The sequence below is a fragment of the Eufriesea mexicana genome, unplaced genomic scaffold (assembly GCF_001483705.2).
Source record: "Eufriesea mexicana isolate 0111107269 unplaced genomic scaffold, ASM148370v2 scaffold267, whole genome shotgun sequence".
Classification (NCBI taxonomy): domain Eukaryota; kingdom Metazoa; phylum Arthropoda; class Insecta; order Hymenoptera; family Apidae; genus Eufriesea; species Eufriesea mexicana.
In genome coordinates this window covers 1,087-26,285 of record NW_016908419.1, presented here as the reverse complement: position 1 = coordinate 26,285, position 25,199 = coordinate 1,087, and the positions used below count along the sequence as shown (strand labels likewise).

At 44.0% G+C, this 25,199-nt stretch overlaps 3 protein-coding genes across 3 annotated transcripts in view; 2 read left to right on the top strand and 1 right to left on the bottom strand.

Annotated features, from left to right (window-relative positions):
- The window catches only part of LOC108555689 (papilin-like), a 122,850-nt gene extending 112,767 nt beyond the window's left edge, over positions 1-10,083 (bottom strand). Inside the window, exon 1 of the mRNA XM_017911470.1 lies at positions 9,957-10,083. Within this exon, the coding sequence (XP_017766959.1) occupies positions 9,957-9,979 (23 nt within the window). The 5' untranslated portion in view covers positions 9,980-10,083. The remainder of the gene's footprint in view (positions 1-9,956) is intronic.
- Positions 10,084-17,343: 7,260 nt separating this feature from the next.
- Positions 17,344-20,993, top strand: Rsph4a (Radial spoke head protein 4a). The gene is made up of 11 exons (XM_017911475.1): positions 17,344-17,462; positions 17,852-18,041; positions 18,175-18,383; positions 18,456-18,543; positions 18,750-19,004; positions 19,369-19,491; positions 19,638-19,791; positions 19,977-20,122; positions 20,196-20,425; positions 20,672-20,862; positions 20,938-20,993. The coding sequence occupies exons 1-11, from the start codon at positions 17,344-17,346 to the stop codon at positions 20,991-20,993; spliced, it is 1,761 nt and encodes a 586-aa protein (XP_017766964.1).
- A 378-nt stretch (positions 20,994-21,371) lies between these two features.
- Positions 21,372-22,387, top strand: Rrp46 (exosome complex component Rrp46). The gene is made up of 5 exons (XM_017911474.1): positions 21,372-21,527; positions 21,596-21,709; positions 21,793-21,914; positions 21,990-22,133; positions 22,205-22,387. The coding sequence occupies exons 1-5, from the start codon at positions 21,428-21,430 to the stop codon at positions 22,385-22,387; spliced, it is 663 nt and encodes a 220-aa protein (XP_017766963.1). The 5' UTR covers positions 21,372-21,427.
- The last annotated feature ends 2,812 nt before the right edge of the window (positions 22,388-25,199 follow it).

The window sequence follows — 25,199 nt, the reverse complement described above, 5'->3', positions numbered from 1 at the left end:
AGGCTGACCAACGCAGAGTAAATCTTCTTAATTAAATCTCGCAAGAAATATCCCGAACCGTGGACCATTCGTCCCAACGTGCACGTAGAAAATTCTGATCGTCGGATTTCTAATTTTTCGACTCGACGAGGAGCAAAGGTCTGCGGCGTTTAAAGGAATTTTTCCACGAGGCTGGCACCGATCGCGATCGTAAATTTCGGATTATCTGAGAGCAGCAGCTCGCGAGTGGAGAGCTAACGAGACAGAAAGAAGGTTTCACGACATCGTCGGCTTTCTCTGCTCAGTCTTATCGGCTTCGCGTCAGCTTGTATAAAGCGGGCAAAATATTTAAGCGCGAAGTCAGCCTCGAACTTTTCCAGACGACATCCCCCGAAAGACACGGACCAGTTGCGCCAGTTCTACCACCGACTTTTCGAGACACGGTGGAACGCACGAAATCGAACGGAATACCTCCAAAGGGAGGGAGAAAAGGGGGAGAAAAAGAGAAAAAAGGAGAGAGGAAAAAAAGAAGAAAAAAAGAGAGAAAAAGGGAAAAAAGAAGAGAAGAAAGATAGAAGGGAAAAAAGAGAAGAACGCAACCCTCGTCGAGAGGGCAAGAACCAGACGAGCGCGATCGAAAGGGCCATTGTTACCAGGAATCGGGGACAGGATATTACTCGTTAGTTGCAATTCGAACTTTTTATTACGACATTGTTCCTCTCCTCCTACCCCGTGTCTTCCCGTGTTATCGAAGGCTGGATCGGAATATTAAAATGTGCCGCGCGTTAATAAGCAGCCACGGAATTCTGTAATTGCACTCGTTACGACTGCACAACAGCGAGGCTTCGTTGGAAAGTAATTAACCGAATTGTTCGAATGGTCGAGCAGAATTATGAAACTTCCGCGACGTATATATATACGCGGGAGCTTGCATATGCATTTGTCGCGTTAATTACGTAGTCAGTTTGACGAGACGTCGTTGGCCGATGTAGAAAATTATCCAGCACCGGGTCCTAGCGCCGGCACTCCTAACTTTCCATCCATTCGATTAATATTCCATCGGTCTATCGACGCTTCCACTATGCTCCAGTTACTCCCGGTATTCCGGTAACATCTCGGAAGTAGAAAATTGTGACAGCGGGACTCGATATCCCTGACAGATTAATGCTGCAGACGCGTCCGTAGACGTTCAAGGACAGACGAAAATACCGAATGCAATCCCGTTTCCCACAGTCGATATCAATCCAGTTCTATAAATAATGCAGCTCCGTCCATTCGGTTCATAAATAATGGAATCCTTACTCGGGCTATTCTTACCGTATAGACAGCAATCTACTGACCGTCCGTGGATTCGAGGATGCAACGAGCCGCCATTATTCCACGTAGAAGAGTAACACGCGCTGATCCCGATGGATACCCTAACCTCTCCGATGTATCTTTAACGACCCCGAGGCGTTCTAATTTATTTGCGTCGAGCCGCGACGCGAATTTAATTCCTGCCAGAATGAAAAATTCCGCCGCTGCTCGGAATTCGAAGGAGGTTTCCGGTTCGTTGGACCCCCGTTCCACGATTCCCGCGCGAATTTCGCTGAATGGCACACTCGAAACCGTTCGGAGATATCGCGATGCTCGCGGTTCGACAAAGCCTTTCAACTTTGTTCCCCGCGTAATGGTTTCGCAAACAGTTTTACCCGACTGAAAAAACATCGAGTATTACGTCTGAAGATACATACGTCGATCCTCTGTACCGGAAATTGCGGGCGCAAACGATTATCGACGCTACCCACCGGAGCTCTATGCACGGATCGCCGGCTAACTCGACTAACCTTCGAGCAATGAAAATATTCCCTGTATTCCTAATAATTTCCTCTCTACTTCAATCCGCACCTGAAACTCCCGACCCGACTAATTACACGACTCACCTATTCCTGGGAATAAAACATCTATAAATCCTCGTTTAAAAGCTTGGCTTTTAAAAATATTTCTCGCGAATTTTCAACGGACCCCAGTCGATGTTTCCACGTGTAAAAATTAACCCGTCGAGTACCAAATTATTCTCCGAAAATTGATTAATCCCGGTTAAAGAGAGCCAAGCGCCATCGTCGAGAAGTTAAGGTTGGAAACGTAAGTTTGCGCTAGATATGACAGTAAATGTTGCAAGGCATTCGAACGTCGGTGACCTTTCGCCCTTCCTATTTAATAGCGGTGTTCCTCCGCGACTTCTTCACGAGCGTGACGGTATTCCCAAGGCGGCGTAAATTTAAAGTCGCACGCGTGGCCGGAAAGGTCGTGGCGGAAAGTCCAGGGCTCGTCCTTTTCGCTCGACCTTTCCTCTTCCGCGAAAAAGCCTCGTATCGGTGCTGGGATGGGCGTTCCAGAGGAACACATGTGCGCCCGGCGAAAGTTTAGCGTCGACCATTGACCTGGCTTTCCGAATTATTCAGCAAGATCCCGACGACCCTGATGCCGGCGACCGGCCTCCAGAGATATCGACTTGCGTCTACCAGCTCCGAAACGCGCGTTGCTTAATTCACGAAACACTGCTCTTTGTCACTTACGCCTCTCGAGTTCTCGCCCGACTGCCGAGTCTGTGTCTCGTAACTCGGTTAGGTCGTTCTCCGATTCGCGTGGTCTCCGTGGCTGATAAAGATGTATCGTGTTTGCATTCCGGAGGGTACGCGGGTTTATTTTGGAGCTGGGATATCCATGCGCGATGAAGAACAGTCGTTCTTACGGTATTTCGAGTTTGAACGGATGTATAAAATCCCTGTTGAGGAAAGAGGGGTACTGAAAATTGGTCAATTTGTCTCGTATTCCAGCGTCTTTCCAGAAAAGTCCCTGACATTCGTGGTCGGGAAAAAATAACGACGAGGATACCGTCTATCTTTATAGAGAATAAAAATTGGAAAGGAAATGGGTAATTTTTGGTCCGTATGACTCGCGATGGAGAATGATAGGAGATGGTCGACATTTTTCGGAATTCAACTTGCCATTTGCTTAAAGCTACTTTGAAATACGAGGCAAAGGCCGTGGTATATAGACGTAGCATATAGACACGGCGTGTCGAATTTACAGCCAAGTGTTGCAGTTAATACTCGCGATGATATCGTAGTATAACGCTGCGGGATATTATAAAACGAGAAGGCTAAGGGCTCGCAATTATGCGCGAGGATAATAACACATTGTTACGAAACATTTGCTTAATCGTCAGTGGCGGAGAGGGAATTTGCTGGGGAAATTTCAGGCGACTGATTTTACCTATACCCCGCTTCACGCGAGGCGTCAATTGACGGGACATTTCTGCGCGTTTCGACGATCCTTAAAATCGCCCTGTCATTTCGATCACACTTTACCGGGAAAGATGAATTACGGTAATGATTACTCGACGTACGTTTCGTCCACAGTGCAATATAGGTGGCAATTAGAGGCAGCTCGCGCGCGCAGGCCACTGCTAAAGGGACGTTTAGTCGGCTGCATCAAAGAAACGTGCAGTCCCTTTTATTAATTCATGCTAATCGCCTACCCTCTAAAAGCGGTTCTCAATCATTCGACGAACTTGCTCTAAGCACACTCGTTAAACGGTCCGACGTTTATCACAACGGAAATTGCAGGATGATCCAGCTGGAAACGAAACAGCTCGGAACTGCCCGCACAGACAAATTTTATAAACCGATCATACTCGTTGCGACTATTCCCCTCCTCGAATCGCAAAGTTGAGATCTGCGGAGCAGAAACATCTTCCCCGGCTACTCCAAATAATCGAAGCTACTCCGCTCGAAAACTCGACGACGCGTTCACTCGGCTCGGCAAAGGCGTATTCTTCTCGACTGCGGAGATCAAAGCTACTATTTCGATAGCACCGTTCCGTGAGTAAAGGTTCAACGCACGGAAAACAGTAATTTCACTTCGGCAAACAACAAGCTGCCCCGGCTACGATAAATAAACGGTAATACTTTCGAGCCCGTCCCGAGAGCAACCGGGAAGAAGGAGGAGGTGGATGCGTGCACGGAACGAGATCCTGTAGGGGCTGCTCCCGCGCGTATTAACTTATGGAACAGAAATAACAGCTTTCCCCATGGGAGCCAAAATAACCCGGCGAAACACGGGATTGTCCGCAACTTACAGGCCTCGTTACTCGAGAGGCCGTTTCCCGACTTGGGAATTCCGGGTCGGTGCATACTCGCCGCGAGTCCATTCGTTTCCCGAGCTCGCTGCTATTTATTTCGACGGCCGATTCCGGGTGACAAGCCTCCACGAGTGGCACACGACGCGAGAAAGCAGAAGCTCGAAAGGCGTAAGACTGGTGAACGAGGAGAGGACAGCAAAGACGAGGCAGTCTCGTCTGTCGCTTCAGGCGTGATTAACCTTGACAGACATCGTTTCCTCTGGCGGAGGGACACGGTAGAAACGCGGCCTCCGCTAATCGTTTTAAATGACTTCGAATCGGTTCTCACACGCGCGTTTAACTTCTTCAATTTGTCGCGTCATCCTCAAACGTGGCAAAGAATCGACCTTCGAATGTGACACGGTTTTAGAAAATTCGGGGAAAACCGATCTCTCGCGATCGATTGATCTTCGCTAAGTGGGAATCGCAAAAACTGCCAGTCGATATTAGGAAACGATATAATTGCAACTTCCGAATTTCTCAACTTGTAAATTTCCAAGTCCTCCAATACCAAAATCCGCAAGTTCTAAAATTTCGAAGCTATCGAGATTCTTAGAACTCGAGACCCGAATAATTTCGCTGTATTCTTCGCTCCTATACGCCCCCTAAATTATTAACAAAGGTGCAATTAGATGGAGTCTCGATTTGGTCGAACGCTACAGCCAAAATCGAGATAAGGTAAGGAAGAGAACGAAGATCGAAGTAATAGCTTGTTAAAAGTTTTTACGATTTCTAGGACGAGTGTTAATTACAGTTGCTATCCAGGTCTGCAGCTTCCAAAGGGTTTCCTCTCAGCTTCGGCCTGGATTTCATTTTATTTCGTTAGAACGGTGGTCTGGCCGGGTGCAAGCACAGTCCGAACACGGCTCACCAGAATATCACGGAACAAAATGATTCCTCGGCCTTGCCAGCGATATATTCGTGTCATAAAGGGTACAAATGGAACTCGCACAGGGAGACAGACCGATGATCCGAGTCGGGGCAGAAATTTCTTCCTCGGATTCCCGAACGTGCCTGATTGATGACGCTGTTAACGTGTATTAATGATACGGCCTATATGCCAGAAAAATTCCCCCGTCGAACACCGAAACGCCGGTCTACGATTAAATAAACATCGGATTGCACGTGGACGGGTAATCCCTCCGAACGAAACGAAGTGCGATAATACTTTCACGCGACTGTAATAACTCTAATAAAGCGGCGAGTTAAGCTTCGCGAAAATTCATAAATTTCGCGCGTTCGTTGTTATTCGCGGACTTATCCGTAATCGATGTTTACAATTATAACAAATTACCGATGACCGGACTCTAATAAACATATTCGTTTTATTATTGCAATTCACGAGGGCGAGCGCTGCTTATCTTCCAGATAAATTATCTTTAAGCCCGTCGTTAAACAAATACTCTGTTCGCCGACACACGGGATGTCTCGAAAATTCTAATACGACCGGAAGGGTAATGATCCTACGTGCAAAAGATAAGTCGAGATGAAAAAATAATATTTTTTCGTTTAAAAAAGAGTTTTGAGGTTCTATACTGTTACGGTTTCGATTTACCGTAATTCTGTTTCCTGTTATTGCCGTTGTCTCGTTTCCACGATATCTCTCTGTATTATTATTCTCCTTCGTTCTATATTTAATTTGAATGGTTTCTCGAATAAGAAGAAGATCGGTGCTTTTGAACACGAAGAATATAACCATTCATGTTCCATTTGCGTGTAATTAATAGTGCAAATCGACAGTAAGAACGATATCAGCAATGACAAAACGCAGATAGCATTGCCTATGAACACGCACAGAAGCCGAGCTTCGATAAGTCGAAACTCGCAATTGATACACGAACAGCGTCAGATTTTCGATCCCGTTTTTCATCCAGACGAGACTTGAAATAAAAAGACATTCTCCATTTTCGACTTATTGTACAGAGAATCACACTCCTCGTACATCCGCGTACAAATAGCTTGTTCAAACAGCAACTGAAATTCGCGAACACCTTCGAGTGCAAAAATCGCTGGGGATCGTATTCCGAAATTACCGTTACATTTATTCACGGTCAATTATCGCGTTCGAGGCACGAACGAGACGAACGGTGAAGCGGAATTGAACTCTAGCAACGACCCGCGCGAGGACTCGCGAATCCACTCTCCAAACCACTCGCGCGATAAGGCACGTGGAATTAATCTCGTCCCGTGTCGCACCCTTCTTTCGCCGACGTCCTCCGCTATTTTTCACCCTTTTCTCGCGTGTCCTCCTCTGTTCATTGCGCGTCCGCAAGCTCCGACGCTTAATCCCGCGTTCGCCGCGAGCGTGACCCGGGCTGAATTTTAAATCTGACGTATTACACGCGTAGCCGGTGTACGGAGTCGGAAGGACATCTACATAGAGGCAGGGAATTAGCATAAGCCATTGTCCTGCCAGCGTCTCGGCCAGGAGAATGGTATCTGAAAGCTCTACCAGCTACAATAACCCTTTATACAGCGCAGGTGTAGTACTGTTATAACCGTAAATCGCATGAAAACCTATCGCGAGCGCTTTCGCGATTCTGTTCCACTGGCCACCGGAATTACGACTTGCCAATTAACCGATTATTATCGCCCGGGCCAGATATTGCCGGCTCTCAATTATGCCTGGGGATGTCTTGATAATACGGGCTAAGCGCGATAATCGTACCCTCTCTCTATGTGCATTGAAATTGATTTAAACAGTCGCTTAATCGAATGTCGCGTATTGATCGTTGGTCGAGAGAGAACAGGTCGATCGGGGTGTACAGTGATCGGAGTGGAACGATAGATCTCTGGTCGTGGCATATTTTCCGTTTCATGTTCCAACAACATTTGTTCCTCCGGTTAGCCTTTGATTAAATCGCGTAATTCTCCGAGCATATACCGTACCATAATTTCTTACAACGATAGAGATACGAGTTGTCGAAGACGTGTTAAAGAACTTGGAAGAATGTGGAAAAATATAGGACTGACTTTGAGTCGGTGGATTATCTGGTTCGTAGGATAATTGAAATATAGATTGTTTCGTTATTGACATCGCGTGTAGAAGTTGGTGGGAATTTTTCCACGATCTTAATTACCTCTACCGAGTAGATACTGGTACGATGATCGTCATTAATCGCTAACCTTTTGCTACAATATTGCCGTCCTCGAACCGCCTCTGAAGACTCGAGATGATCTCGTATCTCGCGTTTTGACGGAAAAGTCTGCGTACCAGGAATTCGCCAACGAGTCGCGATATACTTTCGTTCGCTTAGGGAAGTGGGAAAAAACGGTACTACCGAGAAACGTGATTCACTCCGTCTCATCCCGGGATTTCAACTCTCTAACTAGGGTTCTAGGAAGAAGAAAGAAGCACACGAGGCGGACAAAATTTCCTCATATGACGTTAACAAGTCACTAGGCCAAAATGGCACGAGGAATGACTCACGAGAGAGACAGCGAAAGTGCAACGGATGCACTTTCCTCGTTAACATGTTCCAAGGCAGAAAAGTTTCGTTTGACGAACGAAAATATTTTGCTATACGTGTTCGAGCGAGGTAGACGCGGATCGAGCTCCCAGGAGTTAGACACGAGTGTTATTTTTTCCTAATTAACACTCGCGACGTGAAAAAGAATTACGCAGATAGCCAACTCGGACAATTTTTAGATCCGTATCTTATAATTGAGATATTTACGCAATTATCGTTATGTTGCATGACGGTCTCTAATATTTACTTTAAACACAGCATGTCCAGCTTAGCACGAGTAGCTCGAATGTATCGCTTATTATCAATGACGGGAAAAAATGTCGAAGGAAAATATTATTTCACTCGAAGTAAAGTCTTCGAGACCTCGAAGTCATCGATATTTTTTTAAACAGGACTACACGCTTTGACTCGTAACGTTGTAATAATATTCGCGTGATCCCAAGTGGTGACAAATTCAAATAAAAAAAAAGAGAAATTAAAAATGGACATACATAAATAATAAAATAAAGACACTGGCGAAAAAATATTTATTTCATTCATGAAAATACTCCTCCAAAGAAAGGTTTTTATTCTAAACCCATGCTACGAAGGATGCTACTTACTAGAACTTATTTTAATTATGGAACAAATATATTTTAAATTTCCCTCCGTGATTCCGAATAGAAACCACGAGGGCTGGTAACAAGAATGAGCGAAAGAAAGTTGATTCGGCTGTCTGGGATCGGAGTCGACGGTTAAATATTCCATCGTGACTCGGTCGTGTAACGTGTTAATCGAACGCGACCAGCCTTCTTTATCTCCGTATGAAGAAGAGAAATTATCTGCGTACGGGGAAAAGAGGAGACAAAGAGGGAAAAAAGGAGGAATCGTACGGCACATGACGCAACACACGAGCGACGCTGGAGTGTTTTGACAAATGACGAGCAGCACTCGGGGAGAGGCGCGCACATGTCCCCGGTGCGCGTCTCGAGCAACTCGCCAGAGGGTCTTACCCTCTCTTGGCATATGCGAATTGTGTGTCAGGAGGATCGTAAAAATCCGAGAGCCGCCGGGGACCGTAGGATTTTTCGGTGAATTTTCACACGAGGAGGTCCCGGTCACTGGCTCGCCCCGTTCAATTAAGTTCCAACGCCGGAAACACGTGAACCTACTTTACGCTTTTAAAATCCTGCCTTATTCGGCGGAAAACGGCGAGGAAAACCGCTTTAACGCTTTCAACGACCGTCGATGCTCGATTAATTGAAACTCCATCGGAGCGAGTTCCTCCTGCGCTTTCCAAATTGTTCCGTGTATTTTATTCGAACGGATTAGGGGCCGGAGATTTTTCGAAAGACTCGCATGATCGAGGAAATGTACGATCGAGGTAGAGAAATTTCGAACGCTTGCAATTGCGAGTATGGTTTCTCGAGTGGTAAAATAATCTCGTAGCAATATCGCGAACGGTACGAGACAATTAGTCCAATTTTCGTGATAACGGGACACTGACATAGCAACACGCGTGCTAAGTATTCAACTCGTCGGATCGATTGCTTTTCGGAAAAATAAAATTACGGTGTTTGGGTAAATAATCGAGGGATTATTTCGAGCAAAGCATTTCGGGTGGAATCTCTCGAAATCGGAATGCGAATGTGATCCTAATTCCCGCTATGAGTCATCGAATGCCTCGTATCTTGCTCGATGTTTGAACTGTTTCCTAATTTATCCCGATTAGCGTGACCCCGAGGCAAGAAAGGTTCCTAATAAGAGCGAATCGACGAGAAATTTAAACGATTAAATTTCCCTCTCTCGTACTTTCGTGCATCGTCTTCTTACTCGATGGACCATAACGTCTCGCGAGATGGAACAACCGAGCGGAGGAAACACGATCGACGAGGTCGAAAAACCGACTAAAGAAGCGGGCAAAAGCGGAGCGCTGCCTCGTAATTATGTCACAATTGTACGCGGCGCGCGTATGTGGCGTAACACTCGGATAAGCGGAGTAATGAGCCCGATAAAAATGCGTGGAGCGGCTATTTTTAGAGTTTTTACGAGTTTCGTTGCTAATACAGCATCGAACGGTTCCCCGATCAGCAGATCCACGACTATCTATCGAACATCCGTATAACCGATCGAAAAATTCGAATAAAAACTGGAATAAAAATTTAAATAAAAATTCGAATATCCAAGAAAGGTTAGCCGAGAATTAATCATTCTTTCGCTAAATTTTGTACGATGATCTAAGAGAGATTCGATCACTGTAAGTTCCAACAGCCCGGCCATCGATGCCGGGTGCCGGAGTTGCCAGGACCGGCAGGTTCGAAGGAAAAACGAAGAAAATAAATAGAATAAGTTTAATCACTAACCACGTGCTCCTGATGGCCGTCATTCCCGCTGAGGATCGGCCGGGACCACGGCTGGGAAACCGGAAAACCCCTCTGACACTGGTATGTGAGCCGAAGGAACGACAACGCGCACCACCTCCGCGGACGGGAGTCGGCCACTGACTGAACGTGACTCTGATTCTCTGGAACCGGGAGGAGGCTGCGTCGACCGGTCAGGGACCACGAGCCTGCGGCCTTCTGACACTCAAGTCACCGTCAATTTCTCCCCCTTCCTTCTCTCTCTTCCTCTCTCTCCCCCAGCCTCTTTCTCTTTCTCTTTCACCGGCTGTTGCCTTTCGTTTATGCTTTTCTTTTTTTCCTCGATAAACAAACGGTCCTTTTTACGCCGAGCGGGAGAATTTGATTCTTCAGGCACGGTTTGCTTGCTCGCTTTCTTTGCTTTCCTCTTTCTTTCCTCGGTTGGTTACCGGTGTAGATCGGGATCAGGGACCGAGAACTAGTAGCCTATCGGTAGTCGATACGGTTTGGATCGCGACTGCTATCTTCGAGATCGCGGCGCGATAGATGTTCCAACGCGTAATTGAACATAGTCGACTGTTTTAGTTTGAGGATCTCGTTAGACAGTTTTTGCTAATCTTTTGCTAAATATGCTCACGAAATGGAAGAGAAACGAGCTGATATAACAGCCAGACACCTTGCAGGCTACTTCGGTTGCGTGCTCGGTAAACAGTGGATTACTGCACTCGGAGAACCCTTTATACAGCAGGTATCTAAAAAATTAATTTCCTTTTCTCTTACCTATCAATTATTTTTGTCAAAATTCCCTTGTCATTTTATATTTCGCCCCCCTTTGTGGAACCCCCTTTAAACAAAGTCTAGATTAATTTGCACGGCGCTGAGATTAGCAGTGTTATCGCAGTTCGCGGCGTAACGAGCTGCGGAATTGGTCGGAAAAACGGACGCGCGTAGGAAATCCGGAAGAGATCTCCGGGAAAGCGGCGCAACGCGCTTCTGACCCAGTGTGGAGTCGTTCAAGGGCGGGTGGACAGGAAGAGCAATGGGTTCTGGAAATTCATTCAGCCGCTCATTCACTCGGCTCGCCAACGTCTTAATGAAAAGTGAGCAGGCGATTTACGAGCGATCGTTCGATGCGCGCGTAGAAACCGCCGATGAATAATGGAACGCGCGTTCTCTGGATGGCCCCTTAATAGTAACCAACGACACGATTCCTGCGCGATGGAATACACCGTGTATTCTCACCAGAGACGGCGAGGCGAGCCGAGAACTGGACGAAAGCGACTAATTAAATCTCCAAGGGCGGGTTATTTCGTTGCCGGTAGATCGTTCCGCGATCCTCGGTTGGATCTCGATCGACGAACGCAGGGAAAGCTTGGCGAAAGAAGCTCGTGGACAGGAAAGTTCCAGCGATAAGATTTAATAGGTAAGGGACCGGCGGTAAATCGCTTTAACAACTACGAGCACGGGACCAATTGTTCCTGCAGCGATCCTTTGCCAGTTTTAGCCCGGTTACCTCGAGGTGTTCCTCCACCATGGGCAACTCGATCTCGCGCTTCCGAAGTAACTGCTTTAACTCGGCCGTCTTTTAACCCGGCGAGCATCGTCGAACGATCGATAACGAACGATCTACCTGTGCCAACGATTTCCTCGATATTCGACGATACTCGTTTTACTGGAGACACTAGCGAACGGAACGTCGACTGTCAGACTTACGTTCATACGCGGAGTCCAACGTTAGAATCCAAATTTCCACTGTGTCACGGTTACACACTCCCTCGCAGTCGTTCAAGCTGCAGTACGATCGATCGTATCGATCATACGAAAATCGAGAGGAATTCCATGAACTATCGGACGTTCCTCGATCGCCAGCGTCTCCAAACGGATAATTCGCGTGGTCGTGAAAAACGAAGGTAATCGATCCATTAGGACTAACCGTGTGCATCGACGGCGCATCGTGACGGATGACAGTGGCCCGTCGTCCCGGCGGGAATCCTCGACGTGAAGCCTCCTCTCTTATCCCGTGTAATTCGCGCTGACGTGAGACCGGCACCGAGTCGAGTCCTCGCGAAAGGACGCGCGCGTGCAACTCACGAGAGAAAACTGACCGAAAGAAGCGCGGTACACCAAGAGAGAACCTAACCCCCGATACCGAGCTGCTTTCGGTTCGTCGAGAGGGAAAGAGGGAGCAGAACGGACGCAGAGAGCGGGAGAGAGAGGAGTCGAGAGAGGAATGGAGAGAGAAGAGAGAGAGAACCGAGAGAGAAAGTGGCAGAAGACAGTGGGAGAGTGGAAGAGAGACGAAGAGGAGGTAGCGTGGTAGCGATGGGCGACGAAGGGGCGAGGGGGGCGAAAAGCAGCGACAGGGTGGAGGACTGCAAGAGAGGAAGAGAGGAGAGAAGCGACGAGGGTGGGAGAGAGGTGGAGCTGGTGGGGACTTCTTACTCATTCATACTCAAACGCCCCCGCAAAATTGCAAGCACCGTGCTTCTTCTCCACGCTCTGACTGTTAGCCACGCTGCTCGATTAACGAATTCGTTGCACTCGGTTTCGCCCTGCTCGAAAGACATCCTGATCCACATGGCAATGACTTGGTACCAAAGTGACGGGGGTCGAGGAAGGGATTTTCCCGAGGATCTTTAGTCCAGCTGAGGTTTTCGGAGAGAAAGGGATTGATAAGCGTGGAAGATTCGGCTCGGAGATTGGCCCTCGTGTCATGTTCGAGGGAACCGAGGGTGGTTAGCGTGCAGATGTGGCGAGGGTTGAGATTCGGCACGATTTTATCGGCTTAACCTTCGGAGGTGCCGCTTTTCCGAAGACCGCAGAGTCGCATGAATGCGATCGATTTGTGTACATCTGATCGCAATGTGTTTGAGAAAACGGGGTTAGATTATCGATACGGTCTCGCGATAAGATAGACCGATTTATTTTTAAATCGCGCTGTCAGTGTATGAACGCGCAATAAAAATCTTTCGGATGATTCTCTTATCTTCGACTCCAGATTTCTGTTTATAATCCGAACTCGAATGCAGAGGCTCCTAATATCCACGGTATATCTAACAATTGAATTGAAGATACCGATTACGCGGAGGCACCATGATGGATTATCCTACGAACTATACCGAGAATGCTAACACGAGCACTCATTCGATGTTGTTCTTACCTCGATCGCCATAACACGCATATTCTGTATATTTTTCGTGGCTGCGACCAACGAGGTCATCCTTAACACATTGACGTATATATACGTCATCCGTGCTTTTTACTAGGATCCAGATGACGCGAAAATATGTCATCGAGATTTTGCATGTACCTATCTTAAAATAAATTTTGGAAACGCTATAAACGGCTCAGCTAAGCTTTCAACATAAATATCATAATAAATGTTTCACAAGTTGAAACAATTATACACTTTCTTCATCTTCTTTTCCTCTTCTGATTATTGCAACTGTATATACATTAGATATGGTAGAAATTCAACACTTAGCCTTCGTCTTCGGAATGCAATCAGGGACAAGCGATATCTTTGTCTCTATTATAATGAGATAGCCCAATTTACTTGATAAAACGATCGTGCATCAACAGATCGAGAGCACCTTTCCGTATTGTCTTAACTTCTGCAAAAGAATGGTAATTTCCCCAAAATCCAGATTCCACGAAATTTCTTTGAAAAATATTATTTATTTTAAAAATTATGATAGTTTCTTCTAACCTAACGCGATTGGGAAGAAGACGCGTCTTTTCGTATCCGCGTAAACTGCAACTCTGAGCGTCCCGAAACCAATGTGTTAAGCTGCAAAGAGTTCGCGAAAGGTAACCAAAGAATGGAGCGACGAGGAGCAAAAATAATGAGCACGTTAGTGTAACGTAATTAGAAACGTTGCCCCGCGAATGCTATCGGGCGTGAATTTCATTTCGAGCATCGTGCGCGACGTCGCGCAAAATTCGACGGACGCGATTACCGAACGAACGTTAACGTCCGTTTGTTAATTAATGCGCGCGGCATGGTCGTCGACGAACAATACGCGTCGAACGCGCCGATTCAATTTCGACAGGCCGGATTAACGCGTCCCCGACGACGATCCACGCCGACGATCCACGCTCGATCGCGGCATCGACACGCGCCTTTTATTAATCACCGCCCGGGTTTTGTTAATTATCCCTCATTACCGGCAACCCGCGATCGAAATAATCCGAGCACGCGTCTACTGTGGCGCCACTCTGGCTGTCACTCAACGCCAAGATCGTAGATCGATGTCGATTATCGAGAAATAACGAAATAACAACGTTTAGGACAGTCACCCACGGATGAAGTTAGAAGTGAGCCTATGAAATTGTTAACTCGGGAACCACTCATTTGGCAAATCAATCGACTTCGTGACACTAACAGTAGAAATTTACTTTAATTGTAAGAAATTTTAATAAACCACTTTGGCGTTAAAATTTTACAAAATTCTGAATTTGGAGTTAATCGGTTTAGTCTGTGTATGATTCATGCGTGTTGCGTATGTTGGAAAAATTGCAGGTGTATTTAAGATATGGAGTGTGTTCGTAATTGGCGGTATTTACAATTGATATTTATCGACAATTATTGTTTCCTGCCTGTTGACATTTATCGTTTGTTACGAATCGTTTGTAACTGTTGATATTCCTGATAGCTTAATTATATTTATTGACAGTAATCGACTCGTCGATAACGCAATATTTGTCAGCGGTTATTGACATACGCGATTTCGTTATTTAAATGTAACTAGCACGGTATGAATCGCATTTGCCATTCCGATTTATGCGGGAAATTAATCAGGACGCGAAGAAATACAAATCTTGCCGAGAGGTACGGAAAATTGTACAGAAATTAGCAAGCAATCTCGAAGAACTAATTCTCATTGCTTCTTGGAAGCTATTGATATTCGCTTATCGACGTCGGCTAGTGTCCGTCAACATTTACCGAAAAGATAAATATCATTTTGTTCAATTTAAACTATCGACATCATCTATGTCAGCCATATAAAACAAACTGTGAAATGAAAACGTCGGTTACATTTCTGATATATGTATATACCAAAGAAACCAACCGCAGCCGAAATATATATGTATTAAAAATAATACGGGATAAACTCTTCGTCCATCTTTTTGAATCTGTTTTTTTCAGGGTATCCCAAGGGGATGATCGATCTTCGATCGATAACAGTCGCATTTCCGTCACGTAAACGAGAATTTCTGCCAGCCGCCACCTGTTATATCGCTCGCGAAATTACGAGATTCGGGGGATTATTAGCGATTCAGCCGTCGAAAATTCGCCACGTGCCGCGGTCTGACCCCTCCGTTGACCGATCCCTCATTGACGAATTCGCCCGATGACAAATCGCGTCGCACGTGCGACTAACTGATAGCGCAGCGAGTTTCTGTAATCCTCGCGATCCCAAAGCCACCGGTGGCCGATTAGCGAACGCGATTGCGTTCAGTTAATTAGTGCGTCGCGATTGTCAGGCTGCAATCTGAATTTCCTCTATATGCGAGATCCCGTCGCCCTATTGATTTCCCTTCGTGGCTAGGAATCGTAAATACGAAATAAATACGAAATAAATGCGAAGTAAATGCGAAATAAATGCGAAATAAATGCGAAATAGGTATGAAATAATAATTACAAGGCAAATACGAAATCTCGATCACACGCTTTGCGAATTTACATATTTTATTTCCCTCGCAACTCCGCTTGTTTAAACACTTTTTCAGAACACTTCACCCGCCTGACAGATGTAAAACATTGCCGAGTATGTTGAACATTGCGTTATCACGAATAACATTTAGCAGACGAAAAAGTATAAGAGCGATTGTTTTCCGCGTTGCGCAATCAGTGCGAGAAATCAAGGTGTTTCGGAAATTATTAACGTTACGAGGGACAATGATCATTTCTCTAAGGCGTATTTCCATCGTCGTGCTTGAGAAATTAGTCGTGTTGGAATAAATAAACATCTGCCTGAAAATAGGAGCGCTAAATTTCGCGAAAACTGTGGCAGCGCCGATATTTATTTAAATAGTAGACATTTTCGTAAACTTTTTCGCTTCGACTCCAATGCTTCCACCAATAAAATTTTTCTTCTATCCCGAACTAATTTCGTACCTTTCCGCGAAACCGTGCAAATTTAATTACTTCAACCATCGCGACTCTCGAGTGATATTACAAGACTCTGCGATTAGGTTCACGAAGAATGGAAAAATTTACGCAGAATCTGAGAATCGACTGTTCTTTACGACCACATATGCAAAAGGAAGGAATTTTAATTCTGATTCAATTTCGAGCATACGAATGATTAATACCAATTCTAAACCCATCGTGATCAAACGACCTGCGAATGAAATGAAAGTAGAACCTGGAAAAATTGGAATCTCGTACCCACTTCCAATATTGGACGAAAAATCGCGAGTGACGTTGGATGCCGATGAAAGTTTAGAAACCGTCATTTAGGCCATGGTCGGTATAGCGTCGAGATATCAGAGCACCAAACATCGTTACACCTAATTAACAAATTTTTTTATCGCCATCATTTCGAAACGAAATCTCCGAAGAGATACCAGTTTCGCTTAGCAGCTTGGTTATCGCTCGGTTAGGTCACTTTTTCCGACGGCAGGACACGTGTCCTGTTACAGAGCTGCGAGGGATGGGCGTCAAAGGAAGCAGCTAGTGACCTCGAGAAGCAACGTTTCTATTTAGGGCAGACGATAGACGATAACCGTGCTCCAGGATGCAGCCTGATAGAAAGCGGCGCGTGCGATTTAATTTCATTGAGATAGACGGCCATTCATGTCCGCGACACGGTTCATTCTTGCCTCTCATTGAACCCTACCGCCCTAACGATTTTCGTCCACAAGCTGAACCACATCTACTCGCCTCTATTAATTACTTCCCGCCAAAAATCTCCGTTTCTATCCCACCACTAACACAACGAATTACCCAACCATCGTTCTCTCTCTCTGTATCTCGTTCGTGATTAACCACGCCGTTCTAGGAAACAGAAATCAAAGGGAAGATCAGCGTTGTAACGTCTATCTGCAGGTTTAATTAATTTCATCGTTGATTAGCCACGTTTTCGGTTCGTTAATGTAATTGGGTCATTAGATAACGCTTTCGAAACTGCTAGCCCGAGTCTGGCCGTGGAACGGATGAACGATGCTGATTATACGCTGGAAATAAACGAAGGCGAGAGAAAAAGAGGATCGCTATTGTCTGACACCGCGATACACGCACGCGCGTTACAAAACGATGACAGAGCGAGCTTTTAAAACGGTTACGTTTCGGTGTGGGATAAAATAAAAGAGGAATTTAAGGAAACTTGCATCGAGAGCTTGTGGAATACTTGGGAGATGCGTCGTTGAAGAAAATAGATCAAACATGGCGTACAGCTATAATATCCAAGAGGTACCACCTGAAGATGTTCCCTGCGTGGAGCACGATATTCGACGCGCTAAAAAGTTCCTGCAGAAACACAGTCCAGCGTCAGGTGACAGCCTGTGAGTTCGCGAATTTGAAAATATTAAAAAGTATTCGAAAATATTACAAAATATCGGTAGATCGGTCGATGGTTGCCCGAGTACGAGGTTAGGGAAAGGAAAGAAAGTATCGAATCGCGGCCATATCGATTTCCGAGATCGGACAATGGAAAACTGCAATCACGATCCTTAAAGTGGTCCGTAGCTGGCTCGCGGAAGCGCTAACTCGGTTATCAAAGCAGAAACGCTTTGGAACAATAATCACCCAGTTTGGTACTCGATTTATTATTAATCGAACGAGAAGACGCGAATACCTTCGCGTCATTTCCATTGTCGTTACCTCGGCGAATGCAAATCGCGATGTCGAGAGGTTTCCTCGACGAAGGTCTCTGATCGCGAACGACTCTCAGGTACGATCACTTGACGGAAGTGTTGAGCAAGATACTCGCCGAGAAACCGAAGAACGCGGTGGATATTTTCGAGGAGTACAGCAGAAAGGTGAAAGAGGAGAGGTTCAAGACGAAGTCTCAGCACTTGCGGGACGTGCACGTACCGCCGCCTCAGTTCGAGAACGCGAAGAAGATCATCGAGCTGTTCAAGGTGCGGACAACCGGCAATTAACAATTAAACCGTTTGATCCAGCGATTTAGCTGTCGTATAAATAATAACGCGACTCGTGGGAAACTCGGTCGTTATTTAGCCCCGCGGATCGAGCGTTTCTCTGTAATTACAGAAAGTTCAGCAGCTATACGAGAGCGAGGAAGAGAGACTAGCCGCAGAGGAGGAAGACGAGGGAGAAGAGAAGAAGAAGAAACTGCCGAACATGTTGGATCTCCTGTTCTATTTCGAACAGGCCAACGTTGGATTGCCTCGCACACAGATGGTGCTGCTTAATTTGTCTATGAGGAAACTCATTGCCGAGGCTCCTATCGAGAACGTCAGGTACACCCAAGCCTTCTCGCTTCGCGAAAAAATCCCGAAAATCCCTCGATAATCGACGATTCGATGATGCAGATTTTGGGGAAAAATTCTTGGAAATCCGAAAAATTATTACGTGGTGGAAGCAGACTTGAAGGCGGAGGAATTGGCACTCAGGCAAGAGGTAAGAGTATACTCTGAAACGAAGAACGTCTCTTTTTCTTCTTTCTCTCCACGAACAAGTAAACGATGTTTGCTTCGACGTTGTTGTCGAACCGGCTGGAAAATTCGCGATTCTCGCGAAGCGCCACGGGACAACGCGACAGAGCGAATTAATTTGGGAAAGAAAGCGAGCAAAACGCTTTCTGAATCCCGTCCACGCGTCTGCAGAAAATAGCAGCGGAGGAGGAACGGAGGCGTGAGGAGGAGCAGGCGCGAGCGGAAGAAGTGGCGAGGGCGGAGAAAGAAGCTGCTGAAAACGTGGAAAGAGAAGCAGCGGAGGCAGCCGAGGAAACGGCAGAGGGAACGGAAGAGAAGGAGGAACACGAGGGCTTGAAGCTCGTCTTTCCGCCTCTGCCTACTCGTTCATGGCTACGGCCACCGGAAGTGCCTCCGGAGAGAATCGGAACTGGCACGAATGCCAAGGTACGCTTCGTCAGCTTCTTCGACGTACGATCAGAAACAGCGAAATTCCGTTTCCTTTGCTTGCACGCGTATCGAATGAAAACACGATCAACCGAATAAAATAAACGAAATAATACAGCGTTGCGCGGGGTGCGAGAGTTTCGCTGGGAATGAAATTTCGCGGTATAAATCACGGTTTCCGGTGGACGTTCTGGTATAACGATATCGTTAAACGAGGTTCGATTAATCGAAAGGGAATCGCATTGTCCGCGTTGAAAACATCGAACCGGCATTCAAAGCGGGACGCGGCGTTCGAATTAATATGCGACACAAAACACGGCGCGTGTTTTCCTGCGCGTGATCCTGCTGGTCGACTTTGTTGCAGGTGTATTTTGTATGCAACGAGCCCGGCCTGGACAAGTGGATCGAACTGCCACCGGTTACGCCGCAGCAGATAGTAATTGCACGACAGATTGTCCGCTACTGCACGGGAAATTTGGAAACCCCGGTACGTGTGCGTCCCTCTGTCAAAGAGAGGGAAAAATAGAGAAAACAGAGAGAAAAAAGAGGCCGAACTAAATGAAGTAAAAGGAGGGAGAGAAAAATAAGGTAGAATGGAAGAAAATTCGTAAATTAATCGTTTTCGATTCACAGATTCACACCTTCCCGCCATTCCCGGGGACGGAAAAGAATTACCTCCGCGCGCAGATAGCCAGGATCAGCGCGACCACCCAAGTCTCGCCCATCGGATTCTTTACATTCGGCGGCGGGGCTGAGGAAGAAGAGCTGATGGAGGAAATGGAAGAAGGTAACATTTCACGTCTATCTGAGAGAAAAATCAGAGAAGAGAGATCAACGCTGTAAATTGCTCGAGTCCTTCCTCCTCGTTTTGTTTATCCCACTGCTACCTCTTAATCATCCCTAACGCTGCTCTTATCGATCATAAAACCATGCTACCCTGACAGTTTAGAGGAACGTTCTTTGCATATACAGGCGGAGAATTGTCCGAGAACGCGCATTACGACCCTCTGCCACTCAAGGATCTGATAGACCCCTCCATGTCCAACTGGTGTCACCATGCGCCCTATCTTTTGAAACAGGGGCGTGTCGTGTGGTGGAATCCAAAGTTGGATGAACGAGTAAGTTCGTTTTGTCGAGAAAACTGACTTGCGATGAAATCGAAGTGAAGTACGATAAATATCACGAAATTAGGAATTGGGTGAAGAAGAACTGGGCGAAGAAGAAGAGGAAGAGGAAGAGCCTGGAGCTGGACCGGAGAGGGAGGTTGGGCCACCTCTGTTGACACCGCTGTCAGAAGATGCTATCGTAGATTCGATAATACCATGGAGAGCCACGCAATCCTCTCGCGTGCAACCTGATCAAGCGGTGGCGTTAATTAAATCAAACATTTGGCCTGGAGCGTTTGCGTTCGCCAGTGGATGGTGCGTGCACAGGAACCCCTATTCAATAATGATTTTCCATTAAGCAGACGTATCTGTGATATTTATGTGGCCGACGAGTATAAATTCCCCTTGGGATATCGAAGAAACAGCACGGCGAGCAGGGTACAAGGGAGACGGTTTTATCGTGGGACGAATCAACCGGGAAAAGAGGAATTATGGCGCGTTAAAGGAAAATTAATGCGCGGGAAATTACGCTAATGTTACTTTAATGGTGTCTCTCTACAGGCGTTGCGCTAACGTGTACATCGGCTGGGGTCACAAATACATCGCGTACAATTACAGTCCACCGCCCATGCCACCTGTGCAAGACCAGTACAAAATCGGCCCTGAGATTATGGAAATTCAGGACCCCACCTTCGAACAGGAGGAGGATTATAGAATTGCCCATTTACCTCCGCCACCGGCTATACCGATGGGTAAAATCAGTAAAATTAGCAATTGATAAATTTGCGTCTTGTAGCACGAAAAAGAAATTTCATTTGTTATGATAGGAGAAGAAGAAGAAGAGGGAGTAGAGGAGGAAGAAGAAGAGGAAGAAGATGAATAATCTAGAAAATTACATTACCGAGAGAGTACGAATGTAGACTTACCGACAAATCATATATGACTGACTGTCGGTATTATCAGTTTTCTGTTATTTATCGAAAGAGTTCTTTGCTGTTTCTAGTGGTATTAAATTGTGGGAGATGATAACGAGAAAATGTAGGAAATTATATTATATACAGAGTGATTGTATTCAACGTTAAATGACATCGAAACTTGATTATATTTTGAAGAAATATACAAAAATAAATCCATTATTACTGAGATTCCACACGGCAAGACAGTTAGGGTAATTTCTAGGGAATTTTGTTTTCTAACACTTAAACCTTCTTTCCACGTGTGCTTCTATATATACTCTTGTGTTTGTATTATCACGCGTTCTAATACACAAGTTTCCCGCCAATTGTAATTGTACAACAAATACTTGAAAACGGAAATATGTGTGAAGAAAAATCGGAAAATATATCTGTATTACGAGCAATGAATTGTGAATTAAACCATCTTTCCATGCCTGATGGGTCAGCAATGCTAATGCAAGGTAGGTTAACTTTTGACGTCAATATTATTATTTATTATTATTTATTAATAACTTTCTGTATCTTTTAGGAGATACTGCAGTAGTTGCTGGAATTTATGGACCAATTGAAGCAAAACCACAAAAAATGATTTATGATAAAGCATCGGTTGAAGTATCGTATACCCCAATCAAAGGTCCAGCTAGTAAGTTTAAATACATTTTCAATCTAACTTAAAATAGGTCCAATTGTTTAATAATTTGTTGATATATGTATTGTTATTTCAAGAGGTGGATGATAGAATGACAGAAATGTATATTAACGAAACATGCAAAGCTGCGATAATTGTGACTTTTCATCCAGCGACGTCTATATGCATTAATATACAAGAATTAAAAGATTCTGGTGGTGTATGGCTAGTTTTACACATTCCCGATATAAAACCTTTTACTCTTTGAGATAATAAATGTGAACCAACTTTATAGATGTTAGCTTGCAGTATCAATGCAGCTTGCTTGGCACTTATTAATGCTGGAGTTCCAATGAAATTTACTATTGCGGCAGTTAATTGCATGATACATGAAGGAAATGACGAAATTATACTAGATCCTGATGAAACTCAATTACAGGTATATAAATAAATATACGTATACTTTAAGAAAAAGAGTGATATTTTTAATTGAGTACTTATGCTTTTCAGGAAGCTAAAGCGGAATTCACGTATGCATTTGATAGTGTGAAGAAAGATGTTATATGTTGTCATACTACTGGATGTTTTACCCAAACAGAATTTTTAGAATCAATGGATAAATGTAAACAAGCTAGCCAATATGTATTTGATTTTTATAGAAATCTTGTAAAAAAGTATGCGAATGTGATATAATATATATATTGGAGGAATGCAAAAATTTTTTATTCTAAATGAGACGCAGTATGTTAGAGCAGAAAACTACACACAAAGAATTAAACATGATGGGAGAACCTATAACTAATGAAATCTAAAACACACATTTCACGATGTTCAGCGATGTTCTACATTGTCCTGTGTGGAGGGACAAATAAAGTGATAGTCACAATTAAAATCTATCCTCCAAGGTACCAGAAGGTAATCTTTCAGAGGATAGATTGGACTGTGAATACTGCATAGCTCTTAGATTGGCATTGTTTGTCAAAGATGAACTTATTAAAAATTCCAAAAAGTAGTATATAAAATGAGACAAATATATAGGAGTACATCTTTAACAAACAATACCAATTACCAGGTCTCACCACATGGAAGTGGCTACACAATCGAGGCCCAGGCCTAAACACATTACTAAAATATAGTACAAAATATGATACAGAAAAAAGTACAATATATTACGGAAAATAAATCAGAAAATAAATTTTAAAGTCATTAAAGAAAAGCAATACAGAATATACTATAAAATGAAGTACAACATGTATTACAAAATAAATTTGAAAATAAATTTGGAAATAAATTATAAAATATAGGATGTTATTTCAAAAGTTGATACTTTTAAGGGGAACTTAAGGGATTTAGTTGGGTGAATTCTGGAATACAATGTGCACAGTATGTGCAGTAATACTGCACAAATGTGCAAAAATACAACATGGGTAATCAGAGGAATCATAAACATGCGACTTACCAATTGTTCACCTATTGTCCATATAAAAGCGGCTCTGGATGAATTGTTGTTTTCCTCCTGGCATCAACGTCGATGTGTCCTTCCCTTGCCACGTCGTCAATGTAGCAATATCATCATTGCTTGTAATTCCTTCTTGCTTTCTTTCAACACTTTCAAAATACAGTAGCAATGTCGCTTCCAAACTTGCTTAATTGCCCGCCATCGAGTAAAAGAAATGGCGGGTAAAATCGTTCCAACGTATACGATTTAGCAGAACTACAGTAATCATTTAATAGTTATAAAAATATTTAATATCCACTAACACCAATAAAATTTAAAAAATAAAACGTTAAATATTTTTATCAGTATTAAAGAAATAATTAGAAGTGAATGAAGTAAACGAAATAATTAAATGAATAATTAAATATGAATAATTAAAAAAATGAATTATTAGAATAAATAAACTATTAAAAGTTAAACATAAATAAATTAATTAAATAAATTATAAAAAGTGAAAAATAAATTAATTGAACAAATTATTGAAAGTTAAACGTAAATAAATAAATTAAGTAAATTATTAAAAGTGGAAAAAAATAACGCGGCACAGCTTATCCAATCACAAAAGACTTCCAGTTGACGCGACCCAAAATGCCGGTAACACATGGTCAAATATTTACACGCGTTAAAGTGAAGTTTTCAGTACTAAACAAAACGTTTCGTGAAGTATTTGATAACATCGTCGTGATATTTACGAAAAGACCATATCAGAAGTTAAAGAAATTAAAAGGATTTTTACCAAGAACAGGATAACTAACTGTGAATATTTGTTCGGTGGTAATATACCACATGTGGAAAAAAGTGATTTAGTGAAATTAACTGGTGTGTGTGCGGATCATATAATACAACGGAATAGTCACGTGTCATCGATCGAAGATTCCAGAATTCGATCGACCAATAGGATATTGCTTACCATTGCTCGGAATAGGCAGTTTCATAATAGTTTTTACAATTCTTGTTCGATTTCAACGGTGCATATAAGAAATAATAAATCGCGCTGTGTCCTTCATGTTATTGCTTAGATATTCATAATTTCCATCTTGCATTAGTATATTTCATAATCACTCGTTAGAATTGACTGTTCTCTAATCAAAATTTTTTCCGATTTAGACGGTTCGCGAAGGAGTATAGCGATGGAAGTACGAGCGAGAATAAAATCGTACTACCTCGATAAATTGTTTCGTTTAGATAGTCCAAATTTCTACACTGCACTAGAATATTTCACACTCACTCGTTACAGTAGAATGTGTTATAATTAGTAGCCTTATACTTTTCCGACATTATCCGTTCTTTCCGAAACACAGCGACGTAAGTGCAAGGGCTTCTAAAATCGAGATACATCGCTAAAGTCTTTCGCTCAGTTTCATGAAACTTCCATTTTTGATTAGGTTCCCGTGCTATCACACCATAGAACAGATCGTTCCATAATTAGATAGTCGAACTTTTTCCGAATTACAATACGCGTTATCGAAAAATAGTACCGGAAGTGAGAGTGCGTGAGACAGGCTACTGCGTAGTTTCCCGTCGGGGCGTACCTTTGCTAAACGGGGATTGTTCAGAATAATTTTTTCGCCTAATTCAATAGACTAGAATCTCCTCTACTAGAATCAATGGTTCTTTTGACGGTGTGAATGCGCGTTTTCGGAAAATAGTACCGGAAGTGAGAGTGCGTGTGACAGGCTACTGCGTAGTTTCACGTCGGGGCTTACCTTTGCTAAACCGGGATTGTCCAGAATAATTTTTTCGCCTAATTCAATAGACTGGAATCTCCTCTACTAGAATCAATGGTTTTTTTGACGGTGTGAATGCGCGTTTTCGGAAAATAGTGCCGGAAGTGAGAGTGTGTGTGACTCGCTACTGCGTAGTTTCCGGTCCGGGCTTATCTTTGCTAAACCAGGATTGTCCAGAATAATTTTTTCGCCTAATTCAATACACTAGATTCTCCTCTACTAGAATCAATGGTTTTTTTGACGGTGCGAATGCGCGTTTTCGGAAAATAGTGCCGGAAGT

Excerpts from the sequence above, each read along its gene's own strand:
- Rsph4a (XM_017911475.1), top strand. The coding sequence starts at position 17,344 with ATGGCGTACAGCTATAATATCCAAGAGGTACCACCTGAAGATGTTCCC. Across the intron at positions 18,042-18,174 it reads AGATCATCGAGCTGTTCAAG|AAAGTTCAGCAGCTATACGA; the intron begins GTGCGGACAACC and ends CTGTAATTACAG. Across the intron at positions 18,384-18,455 it reads GCTCCTATCGAGAACGTCAG|ATTTTGGGGAAAAATTCTTG; the intron begins GTACACCCAAGC and ends TCGATGATGCAG.
- Rrp46 (XM_017911474.1), top strand. The coding sequence starts at position 21,428 with ATGTGTGAAGAAAAATCGGAAAATATATCTGTATTACGAGCAATGAAT. Across the intron at positions 21,528-21,595 it reads GTCAGCAATGCTAATGCAAG|GAGATACTGCAGTAGTTGCT; the intron begins GTAGGTTAACTT and ends TGTATCTTTTAG. Across the intron at positions 21,915-21,989 it reads AATTAAAAGATTCTGGTGGT|ATGTTAGCTTGCAGTATCAA; the intron begins GTATGGCTAGTT and ends CCAACTTTATAG.